Genomic DNA, 12,387 nt, shown 5'->3' on the forward strand with positions numbered 1-12,387 from the left:
TCCTCAGCAGCCACTGCTCTTGTAACTGCGCTTTGCAACACAGCAAAACACACGCTTTATGTCTTCTTCATGTGAAATCTGGAGGCTGCGAGGGAAGTAGGAGGGAAACAAACACAAGCGAGCCTTGCCGCCTCAAAGGTGAGAGGAACCACTGGCCACAACCTCCCCAAGTTTGGGATAAAACAGGCCTCGGAAGCAGTCGCACCACTGATTTTATAAAGCGAACGCTTGCGTTCCTACCCTGGCTATCCAACAGGCTTCACTCGCCCTTCTGTCTGGGAACAGGGTAATATTTACCTCCTCTCCTGACTGGCGGATTTTTGAGAGTTTACTTAATAATGGTAGCATCTGAACGAAAAGCAAGGTCTCCTCGCAACAGGGTCGTTTCCGGCGGGTACCATGACTAACCCCTCGCGGCGGCCCACGCTCGAGTAGCTGCCCATAGGGCCACATTCCAGCGAGTGGCAGCTTCTGAAGCTTCAAAGTAGGCTTTTCTTTCCACTCTGAAACACAACCAAAACTTTTCCAGCATTGTTGTGAAAATGGAGCTTTGTTAAGCCGTCCGATTTTATACTGAAACCTGAGCTTTTTGAGTTGGAGTAGAAACACACAGGGTTTTCCAGATGAGAGTCTTATGCTGTGCTTGATTCAGAGCAGTCTTTCACGCCAGATCACACTGAATCGGGCAAAGGAAAGTCCTGAAGATCTCTATGCTAGTCCAGAGGCTCCCAGATCCTGGGGCCAGTAACCAGGGAAGACTGGAAGAAACTCAGTCTGTCTCTTGATTCTGATGTGTTTAAACAAAAACACTCCTTTCAACTAAGCTTCACTTAGCAGGAAAAATTCCTTCCAGGATATAGCTGGGATCACCATGGGGGAAAATAATCCATCCCTCTTAGACCACTGAGCCCCACGCCTCACATACGGTCCTTGTACTGAAGCCGCGACAGTTTTACACCCACCCCTGCTAGAGGCAGGCTCCACGTTCACACCACTAACTCCTAAACCCTGCACCTAACTTCACTTTGTGTAACATCATCCAGCAGGTATAAATGGCATCTCCAAACTATGTCCTTTCCCAGGAGAAATGCAGGAGAGCCCAAGAAAGCAAAGCAAAATACTGCATTCATGTGGCTAGCTGAGATTAGTACATAAAACTAACAATGCAGAGCAAGACAGGAGCCTCTTATGAAAGATACTCAAAGTTATTCATAGAGATGCTCCGGGCAATCAGACCTCATTTTAAACCAGTTCTACAAGAAATCTTAGCTTGGGCAGCTCCTCACATTGAGATGAATGTACTAGCTTGCTTGGGGGAAAAAAAAACGATATACTTTATTCTTTATCCACCTAAGCGTGAAAAAAAAAAAAAAGAAAAAGAAAAAGATCATTTTATCTGTGCTTGCAACAAGGGTTCTAGCAACCTCTTCCCCAAGGTCAGCCACCCTTCTCAGTCATCAGCTCTAAGCATCAGCCCCACAAAATCGGGGAGGGGGAAGAGAACTATGAAAACTTCTTCAGAGTTTCCACAGCCGCATGCCGCAGCGCTCCCGCCGTAAGAGGAGCCTCCTGTTAAGGCAACTAAGGAAGCATTAAGCACAGGGAGCAAGCAGCGGAACGGCGCGCTCGAAGGGATGCTGCCGGCTCCCCTGATGAGAGGGCTCCGAGCGCTCGCAGGGCAAAATGCCCCTGCGCGGTACGAGCGGAGCGCGGCGGCGCAGCGCACCGGCAGAGCCGGGAGGAACCGGCGCAGGAGCGGAGCGAGCGCTGCTGCTCGCCACCCGCGCGCGGGACACGCGCTGCTCCGACAAACGCGCCGAGATATATATATATATTTTATATATATATATATACACACACACTCTATATAAAATTTGCATACATATATATTAGTTATATATTAGTTATATTTTTTTATTTCCCCCCCCCTTAAGAGCATGCGAGGCGGCGCCGCCGCTTGCCGGGGCAGAGCCGCTCGCGGCGGTACCTGCGCGGCGCGCGGAGGCAGCGCGGCGCGGGGCGGCCCTTACCTCCGCCGGGCGGCAGCAGGGCGGCGAGGAGGAGGAGGCGGAGGAGGAGGAGGCAGAGGCAGGCGGAGGGGGCCGGCAGCCCCCGTCGGCGGGGCATGGTGCGGGCGGCCGGGGGCGGCCGGGCAGCCCTTCCCCGCCGGGCCCGCCCCGCCGCCTTTTGTGCGGCCGCGGCGGCGGAGGAGGAGGCGGGGGCGGCGCTGCCCCGGGGGGCGGCGGGCGCCGGCAGCGCCGCGCTCCGCTCCGCGCCGCTCCGCGCCCCGTGCCGCGCCCGCTGCGGCCGCCCGGGCCCGCGGCGCCGCGGGGCGGGACGGGGCGGGACGGGACGGGACGGGACGGGGCGGAGCGGCGGGGGCGCCCCGAGCGGGCCGCCCCTGGCACGGCGCGGAGGGCGGGGGGGCGCGGAGTGGGCACAGGCGCGGGCGCGCACATGCACACGCGTGTATGCACGTCCGTGCATGCACAGGCACGTGCACTCGCACGCAGGCACGCACGGGTACACGCGTACGCACATGCGTGTGCAGGCAGGCACAGACACATGCGTGTGCACACCGGCACGTGTATGCATCCACACGCAGGCCTGCACATGCACACAGAAGTGCACGCGTGCATGCACATACAGGCACAGGCACATGCATGCACACACAGGCCCACACATGCATACATGCACAGGTACACGCATAGGAACACCCAGGAATGCGTGCACGTAGGAACGGATGCAGAGGCACAAACAGGATGCGTGCACAAACAGGTGGGCACATACATGCACACACACACACACACGTCATGCGTACACACATGCATTCCTGTGCATGCACATACAGACACACATGTGCACAGCTTGCACGGGCACGTGCACACACACACGTGTGTACACATGCACAGACCCATGCGCATGCACACAGGCACAAATGTGGAGCTTGCACAGACATATGCACATGCACAGAGAGACATGCATGCTTGTGCACCCAGACGCACACAATAGACACGTGGCTGCACACGTACGCTCACACACACAACACGCACGCTCACAGCTGCATGCACAGACACACGCACGCAGGCCACCACGCACAGCCCACGCACGCACGAGGCACACAAATACCGAACGCCCTCCTCCCCGGGCTCACGCAGACCAGCCCTCACCAGGGCTTGCGCACGTTCCCCCACGGGTCAGTGGCTGCTGTTATGTGGCTTTTTCCTGCTTCAGGGATTTTCAGCGTACAAACAAACAGGCACCATGTCCATCTGTTAAATAAATCCCTGAGCAAGGGCGTCCGAGCGGCGCTGCTCTGCCCTGGCTCGCAGCCCTTACACCGCCCGCACGGGGAGTCACTCCCCACCTACTGCCTGTCCCTAGCAGGATGAGACACCATACTGCCAATCTAAAGCAATTGGTGGATTTATGATTGTGTTTGGGTTGCTGGGGGGCTTTATTTTGTCTTCTTCCTTTTTTTTTTTTAAATCATAAATCAACCAGGTAGCTGCTGGCTGATTTTAAGGGAGATTTCTAGTAATAGCTAGAGGCCTGCGGCCTGCAAACCTTCATGCCACTTTAACATAATGTCTCCTTGCTCTAACCATTGGATTTTGCATAAAACACAGGCACTCGGTGCTGTATGCATGTATTCCTGGTCTCAGAAATAAGATATTAACTGCAATGCCACTTGCAACAATTTCTTCTAATTTGCAATAATTTTCAATATAGTTTTCATAGACTGCTGCTTTTCAGTGTCTCCATACCTATGCTTAAATCCAGCACCAGGGTTGGATTTAAACAAAGTGACTATTTGTTATCTCGGGAAACACCCGTCTACAAAAGTTGTATCATTTCAACTGCACTCCTAGCCTAAAATCAGAAGAACTACTGCTTCTGTGAAGAGAAAGGAAATGAGGTACAGTTTACATGAGGTAAAACATCTGATGCAAAGCCTTAATGCCTAGAGGAGCCTGGTGCAGACCTAGAAGTCCGTCCTCAGCGCTTCTTGCCATGCCCAAGTACCCTGAGATATAACACGATGAGGAGCTACAGCTCCTAAATTTGTGAAAACCAGTTCTGGATGTTCATTTTTTCTGAAATGTCCTGGGCTCCTGGGTAGAAGCCAGCCCTTTCCATTAACATGCACACATATACATACACATGCAAACATACATATCCTGGTGTGCGAGAGAGCTTTAATCGTCCTGTTTGTAGAACAGGAACATAGTGAGTGGTCTCCACGCGGCACTGCTGGCCCGGTACCCAGACCGCTCTCATCTGTCACGCCGACGGCTCGCGCTCTCCTCTGCGCAGCGAGCAAAACGCTGAGGGTAAGGAGCAAACGCACAAAGGTCAAGTGGTAAATGAATAACAGGGAGAAAGGCAAGGCAGAGATGGGAGAGAAGTCTGCTTGGTGGAGGAAAAAAAGCACCCTTGTGAGAGCTGCTTACGGAGAAGAGGAAAAAGAGGACTCGAGAAAGACGGGAGGTGACTTTCAGAAGGAACTTGCTGCGGCGGGGCTCGCGCTTGGCGAGGCGTTGGCGCTCATAAGGCACCGGTTTATATTTAGCTCAGCTCAGCGGAGGTCGAGCACCCTGCGCTCGCTGCCGGTGGGTGCCCGTGCCGTGGCGAGGCAGCACCCCGGTAGGTGCCCGCCACGCGCACCTCCCGCGCTGTGCGGGCTCCCACGTTGGGAGAGGTGCCGCGGCAGGCAGCCTGCGCGCAGCCCTGGCCAGAAGCCTCGGAGGGAAGGGAAAAGTTTTGGGGTGGCTACTCGGCTTTTTTGAGCTTTTGGGTTGCTATCAGTGCTCAATATTTACCAGCAGCCATGCACCCTTATTATGAGATTTTTTTTTAGGTGAAAGCGCTGTAAAGGTCACACGGATTTATAAGCCACAGGTCTTGCCCCAGGAGACCGCGCCTGGCCCGCAGACGACACCAGAGACGACACCAGGGGGAAAACCTCGCGGAGCGGTAGTGGAAGAAGCGCTGCGGGCTCCCAGATGGCAACGTTCGTCCCCTGCTGGCCCAAGCCAGGCCCTTCGCTCTGGCTGCTGCAGACAAGTGAAAGGGGATGTCATTGCGCTGAAGTCCAGCGGAGCGGCTCTGGCAGCCAGACAGGGACTTCGCCGTTGCCTTTAAGCACGAGGAATTCATCCCCCGTGCAGCCGGCAATTCAGCTCAGCAGAGTGAAGACAGCCTTGAGTCTCTGAGGTTAGCTGCCTATCCAAGAAATGAAGTATTAGCGGAGGTAATGCGTGGCCTGAAATGAGGCCCCTGCAGTGAGGGTTGTATAAATCCTTCCTAATTGCCAGCGGCGAGGGGCCCTGCGCTGGATGTGCTGCTGCTTTTCCAAAGGAGGCAGGGATGGGGTGACAGCAGATGCTGGAAATGAAGATTGCCCCTTGCGTGCCTCCATGCGACACAACCAGATGAACTCTTCATCTTCCTCTTGGGATTCCCTTGTGCTAAATAAGGGGCAGAGAAAGCAAGCTGTGCTACCTGTGCCTTATATCCCTTAACTATTATGTTTCCTGCCTACAAAACACCATTCTTGAGGATCACTTAGTCACAGCCTTTCCATGGGCCTGAAAGCCCTGTCGCCTTCAATAACTCAGGTCCCACAGAGGCCCTTGGACTTGTTTTTTGAGTATGATTGCATCATTCTGCTGGAACAGAGACTGGAAAACCCTGGGGCTGAAATGGACTGATCTTTGGGCTTGCCCTCTTATCACTTGCATTTTAAAGCCATGGTCAAAGTAAGACATAATTAACCCAGCGTATCTGACCTAGCAGGCATTTGAAGTGATGTAACTTCAACTCAGTCCTTTGGCTTCCTTGTTATCAGTCAAAACAAATACATTATCAAGAGATACTTCAGGTGTTTTAAAGATCGGTTTGCACTGTCTAAACCTTCTCATCTCCAATGTGGACGGCAGGATGGGTTAAACACACCTGCGTCATCTCTAGATATGTGGCACGTCACTGGCTAGGGTCTAGATTTTCAGTGATGACTCCTCTCTCTGCATCAGCCAAAGCAAAATGCTGGTCCCACAGCCCCAAGGCACGGCCACAGCCTAGTTCAAGGGTGGCTCTCTCCGTCCACTGCAAACTTCCACAAACTGTAGCCTTGATCCTGCAGTAATATCCTCGTTGTGAAACAACGACATCTCTTTCTCGTGGTCTAAGGTTGGGGTTGTTACTTATTAACATTACTACAGTTACATTTCTATTGGATGTAACTCATTATAAACTCATTACTGGATATGAACCCATTGAAACTTTGTATCTGCAGTAAATTCAGAAGCTGCAAGATCTCAGGCACAGCTTTCCAACATACCAGCAGGACCTTTGAAACAGCTATAAGTCACCCATTTCCAGATTTCACACTGGAGTCAACCGGTGGAACAGGACCACAAAATTCAGTCTCCCCATGGGCAACGCGCAGACACAGCAGTGACTCTTCCAGATCCTCAGTGTCCCTCAGTCCTTTGGACGAGGCAGCTCCCCGTAAACTGAAAGACCAGAGAAACTTGAGCCTAGATGTTGATCAAGCTGGGCTGCTTTATGCTTAAAAACGAGGTAAATTTGCTTGGAATTTTGGGGGGAGCTAGAGTCGGGCTGGAGGGTAATGAAATGCAATAAAAAGCAAAGGAACAAAAGGCAAAGGTCTGCACCTCGGGGACTTGTTATGAATAATTATTTGTATTAAGAAAACTCTCTCCTTCTCTTTCCAGTTCTTCACCATGATGTTTGCCTGTGATTGAAAGTGGGAGCGTAGAGAAGCAGAACTTGGGCACCATGTGGCTTTGCCTTCCCAATATTGCCTTCCCCCACAACACAGCCCCGTTGCTGGGGTTTTGCAGAGATGGAGAGATGGAAAAAGTTTGTCTCCTGGTTTTTTTTTTTTTTTTCCCATGGCAGTGGGCAGTGATAGGCAGCAATTGCATGCTGAAAAAAGACAGTGATTATTTTCGTTCTTTCTTAAACAGTATATGCTGTCCTCCAGCTAAAGATGCAGCTCACTTTGTTGCTTCCTGTTGTAAAAAAATCTATTTTTACCATCTGAGGACCAAGCTCTGTCCCAGCTACTCAAGAGCAACGCTGCCACTCTCTACCCGCTAAGAGAAATTGTGCTGGTGAGCAGAGAATGGCACTCAAAAATCTTCTTGTCAAATTTTGTTCCTGTCCTGCATGAAACAAAGGAGAGTTCAGAATAAATCTCTGGGTCCTTAAAGCATCCTTTGATCAGTAAAAATTCACTTTCCCTCCACTCCTTGCACAAGCAAACTCTCAACAGGTTGTGTGTGCAGTGGAACAGTTGATTCGCCTTTCATAAATGCTGGGTGGTCATCAGAGCTAGAGACAGGTGCTCAGCAGGTCACTTAAACTGCAATAATGGCAATTCCTGTTTTCCTTCTCTTTCTAAAGCCCTTATGCAAGCCATACTTTGGCTGGGAGCGTTCCCCACCCAGCACCAGCTCCCCTTGCGTTTGCTGCAGGCTGGGATCACACCCAGCTCAGCTGCTCTGTCCAGGAGCAGGGCAAGCTCCAGGTGCCTCTGCCGCACCCGGAAAGGTGAATTTGGCCACTGAAGGAGGAGGATGACAGGCATTAGCCCAGGAGTGCTGGGCTTGCTGGACCTGCTACCTTCGGGGCAGGAGAGAAAAATTTGTGGCCTAAAGGCTGTTAGCTTCATGGGCACGTCCATGCCTGGGGTTACAGGGCTGGAAAGCGAGGGAGCTAGTAGGGAGGATATTCCTCCTGCCCCTAAGAGAACAAGGTTTATAAACACGAGTCCTTCTGTGGGCAGTGACCATGGATCCAGCCCAAACCTGGCACGCTCTGTCACCCAGACGGCTCCAGGTGTCACCTTTTGGAAGAGGGGCGGGCTGGAAAGCTGCTCCTGGCTGCCCAAATTGCTATTTTCAGAGGGGCTGTTGGCCCTCAAAGAGACGGGCAGCACGGTGCGTAAAGCTGGGACGCAGGAGGGGGTGAAATTTTAACGGCGCAGTGGAAAACTGCCCGTGGTCTCCGTTAATGGTTAGCTTCAGCTAAAATGTGTTCATTGAAAGGTTTATGCATTTCTCCCGGCCTCTCCTCCAACTGCAAAGTGCCAGCACCATCTTGCGGCCAGAGGCTTGGCTGAAAAGGAGGACGAGAGCAGTGGAGAAGGGCTTGCTAGCCTGAAGGCTTGTCTGTCCCTGCTACCTTGCTTGGTGCATGAAAAAAATCTTCTCTCTTCCTGCGTGCCTTGCTTCAGATAAACTGGAACCATTTTGAGTAGCCCTACAGGAGAGCCACCAAAAGCCGTGACCGTTTATTGTGCAGTTGTAGCAGAGGTCTTGTCATGAAATGCAAGTGGGATGGAAACCCCAAAGAGATTTCCTTTGTATGTGGGGGAAGCATCATTAAATATGATTTAATATGTCAACAGCTAGAGCCAGTTAGTCTTGGCTGAAATCTCTGGCAAAATTCCCACCAACTACAGCAAAGTCCCAGGTCCCAAGCAAACAAAGTGCCTTGGTGGTACCAAAGCTAGGCTTTCCAAAGGAAAAATCACCCAGAATCAATGTGGTTTGGGCCTCCTAATGCCCTAGGCAGCTTTTAAAAATCTCAGCTGAAAGTTGGATGTTTAATTACTATCCAAAGTAAATCACTGAACCCTTTTCTTTTTTTTCCTTTTTGCTTATTTTTCTGGAAAAGAGTTTTTGCCTAGGATAGCATATTTAGCTTGCAGCTAAATTCTAAAAGGAAAGGCCTTGCTTTGAAAAGAATAACTTACTGTTACATATGTGCAACACAAGCCCTACATGTTTTATAGGAATGATATATAGGCCCAGATCCACAAATCTCTCTGTAGGGACCTTTACTCCTATTAATTTCAGAACAAGTTAGGCACTGAAATACCTGCCTGGATTTGACCCCTAGTTCCCACCATGTTCAGCATTCCACTACTTGAGAGGGAATTAATCCCCGTCGCTATAATATTGTCTTAAATTTGTCCCAAGTATGAACCACTGAGAAGAAAAAGAAAAGGAGAGTCCCAGATGTAGGAGTTTCCTGCTAGGACTTCTGTCACATGCAACTGTGTATTTTGGTCAATCTACCCCATAAAATGAACGATACAGATTAAAGACTTCTTCTGAGAAGTCCAACATCTTCTGAAGTCTCATTCGTGCAGCAGTCTCTTCCTCCCAGCTACACCCAAGGGTTGATGGCTAAAGGATTGGCAGAAGTTCTCTAACATTTAACCTCATTTCAGAGGGCATGAGGAGAGCAGAAATGACACCCAGAAAGGGTATGGAGGAAGAAGATGCCTTGAGGCAAGGAGGGAGGAGCTGTCATAGAAAGCTGGGGAGCTCTTCTCTTCCTCCTCCATCTCCTCCTCACCCCACCAAGACGGGACCAACATTACTACTAATGTTGCTGTAGAAAATGGTCTGCAGACAGCAGATGACAAAGCAATGACCAAAGTGGGAAAACAGTTGGGGTAAATAGCCCTCAAGCTGCTACCAGAGTGTTTCAGGCAAGACAAAAAGCAGAGAAAACACTCAGCTGGCATAGCTGTGTCCACTGCTCGTCAAAGTCAGGGTCAGCCCCTGCACTGCCTTCTCTTGAGTCGTGGGCAAAATTTCTGATTCCCCTCAGAGGTGTATTTTCCCCTTCCTCTTCCCCCCCCCCCCCCCCCATCTGGCCCTGCAATTCTCACCACTCCCCCAGGGAAAACTCCACTGTGGAAAGCCCCTCTCCCGTCCCTCGGCACAGGCTGAGAGCGCAGCAGGTAACCTCTCTCTGGGGCCCCCATTGCTCCTGCTCCCCGCAACGTCCACCCACCTCAGAGAGCACTGCAGGTCCCTGCACTGCAGGATGAGGACACTGCCCCAAGACTGCTCTAAGGCGAAGAGATGCAGATGGTGAGGAGCACGTGAAGCTCAGGCTCTTTGCAAGCTGGTTCGCTTCCACCAGGAGGTGGTAGGTTGGAGTCAGTGTCTTGTTGATTAATTAACTTTGCTCTTCTGCAGGAAAGATACAGAAGAAACTTGGTTAGGTTGGTTTTGGTGGCCTGCATGCGAAAAGCAGCACCTTTCAGGCCTGAAAGCAGGAAGCATTTTGTGTTTCTAGAGCTTTCTGTTTGTGAAAAACACCTCATTTGTTTTATGAGGCTGTTTTTGCATAAACTTCCAACAGCCTGGTGTAGAGCACATTACCCAGCCTCTTCACGGTTTATGAACAACCTTTGCATAATTCGGGCATTTGAGACACACAGCATACACACTTCCCAGGCATAAACTTTCAGCTGGTGCCAGCAGTGGGAAAGGCAGTTCAATGTGTTAAGAATATGAGGAATGTCCCCTTGGACCAGGTTGTCCATGCAGCCCCGGTTCTGCTCCAGGAGCGGTAATAGCACATGCTAGTTAGGGAGTGCATGTGAGCCTGGGCACTCCCTCTCTTGTGTGTTCTTCCAACATCCCCACTTCTTTATCGTACTGTTAGATGTAATGGATCTGTGTCCTTGATTTGCCTCATCCTTCTCTGAACCTGCAGATACAGTGCCCACATCTCCTGTTCACCACCTGGTCTTATAAAGAAGTCTTTCTGACAGTGCCCAGCATTTCTCTGCCAACACCCAACATTTTGCTGGCTTTCCCAAACCCGATGATTTCAGCGACCTGTCAATGACGGCTCAGCGAGCCCCAATGAGTTCATTCTTTGTGAGGGGTTCGTTGTGACGGGGATGGAAGTGAGACCCCTTCAGTCTGAGCTTCCCAGGGCAGGCACTCACAGCCCTTGGCACGGAGGCTCTCCGCTCTGGTGGGTTACACTGCTCCTTGGGTCGGTGCCACCCTGTCCTGGTGATTACTAACAGCCACCTCACCTATTTTACTTCATACCTCCTGTTTCCTACTTGCGTCACTTAAATTGCTCACTCCTGCTACCTATGTAGTTCCTGTTATCTATTTACCTCTTTATTTCGATCTGGCTCCTCTGGCTGAGCTGTTACAGAAAGGGCAACGGGTATGGAAATCTCCCCAGCAATTTCCACAATAAAGTCAGATGCAAAGAATTCGCTGAGTTTCTCTGCTCTAGCTTTACTGTCCCCTCTGTGTCAGCCAGCAGTCCCACCAATTTCCTAGCTGGCTTCCTGTTTTTATGTATTTAAAGAACCTTTTACCAGTGGTTAGAGCATCCTTTGCAAGATGCTTTATAGATTCTTTTTTCAGCCCTCTTTATTTCTTGTGACCTGCCATGTTTTGTGGACTTTCCTGTTCTTCGGCAAGTGATCCATTTTTAACTGCTGACCTCTTCCCCATTATATCCGCCTAACTTTTCCAATGAGCCACGTGGGGTTTTTCTTTGGGTTATTTTGAACCGTTCTGTTTTCTTTCTGAATTGTGACACACATTTTACCCGGACTCTTAATGCAGAATTTTCTAACGGCATCCAAACTGCTTGTGGACTTTTTGATTTCTGGCTCACAGCTTTTTAGGATTTGGTTTGGGGATTTTTTTTGAGGGGGGGGGAACTAATTGCTGTAAAAATCAGTATCTTCACCACCCCCCGGCCCCAAAATTGGGAAAACTCAGTTAACTCCTCCTGGCAACCTCTAAGAGGCAAAGCTACTCTGCCTGCAAACACCAGGAGCATAAGCTTTTAAAACAAAGAGCGCATTATTGGACTAAAAAAGTGGAAATCTGGCTGAAACCACGCAGGGAAAGAACTGCTTTCTGGGGCATCGGCCTGAACCACATGAGGCCTCTCTGGAGCGTCCATGAAAAGGCTGGGGAAGCTGCTCCTAGACACTAGGGGAGGCTCATCTTTGCTTGCCCACTTTGCCCTCAGACGGGGCAGGAGCCAAACTCCGTTGTCCAGACACCCTGACCATGAAGCTGTTGTATAAAACTGGGAAGATCTTACCTTCAGATCATAGTTTTGAAGGAAAAAAAGGTGGCTGGTGGTGCATCTCCCCACGGATGCCCATCAGCTGGGCACAGTTGGAGCCGGGGAGCCGCCGGCAGAGCCATTCCTCCCCGGTGCGGCCTCGCCGAGGGGAACCAGCCTGCTGGGCCAGCCTAGAGACAGGACTGAATTTTTGGGAGCGAGGTTTCTAGGAAATCTGGTCACCTTCAGAGTTAAAGGCAAGCGAGCACAGATTTCTGTGTTTTGTTTTGTTTTTGTTTTTGTTTTCTGCAGGTCAGGTGATGAAAAACAGCAGGAGCAGTGATTTTTGGCTGTGCACTCACTAGTACTTTCTGCAGAGATGTCTGCAGAGTGCTTTGAGCCTAAAGAGACTACTCTATTGCATGTTAGGTCAAAGTCACTGCAGTCTCTTCCTTCTTTTGGAAGGAGTGTTATAGTTTACTTTTAAAACAACAAACCGTC

The 12,387-nt window shown here is 50.7% G+C and overlaps 1 protein-coding gene and 1 long non-coding RNA gene across 4 annotated transcripts in view; one reads left to right on the plus strand and one right to left on the minus strand.

Moving 5' to 3' along the window:
• Window positions 1-2,188, minus strand: part of ITGB5 (integrin subunit beta 5) — an 80,095-nt gene extending 77,907 nt beyond the window's left edge. The window contains exon 1 of one of the 2 annotated variants that reach the window (XR_011141965.1): window positions 2,031-2,188. Coding sequence is in view for 1 of the 2 variants with exons in the window: in XM_068949104.1 (XP_068805205.1) it covers window positions 2,031-2,127 (97 nt within the window). In the remaining variant the exon portion in view is untranslated. The remainder of the gene's footprint in view (window positions 1-2,030) is intronic. The other variant, XM_068949104.1, reaches the window with a different exon arrangement.
• Window positions 2,189-4,358: 2,170 nt separating this feature from the next.
• On the plus strand, window positions 4,359-7,243 carry LOC104145616 (uncharacterized). 2 transcript variants are annotated; one of them, XR_694384.2, is made up of 3 exons: window positions 4,359-4,491; window positions 4,862-6,585; window positions 6,741-7,243. It is a non-coding gene; the product is annotated as an uncharacterized lncRNA (long non-coding RNA). The 2 variants fall into 2 exon arrangements; XR_011141966.1 differs by having other exon boundaries at window positions 4,461-4,613.
• Window positions 7,244-12,387: the final 5,144 nt, after the last annotated feature.

The sequence above is a fragment of the Struthio camelus genome, chromosome 6 (genome assembly GCF_040807025.1).
Source record: "Struthio camelus isolate bStrCam1 chromosome 6, bStrCam1.hap1, whole genome shotgun sequence".
In the NCBI taxonomy this organism is placed as follows: domain Eukaryota; kingdom Metazoa; phylum Chordata; class Aves; order Struthioniformes; family Struthionidae; genus Struthio; species Struthio camelus.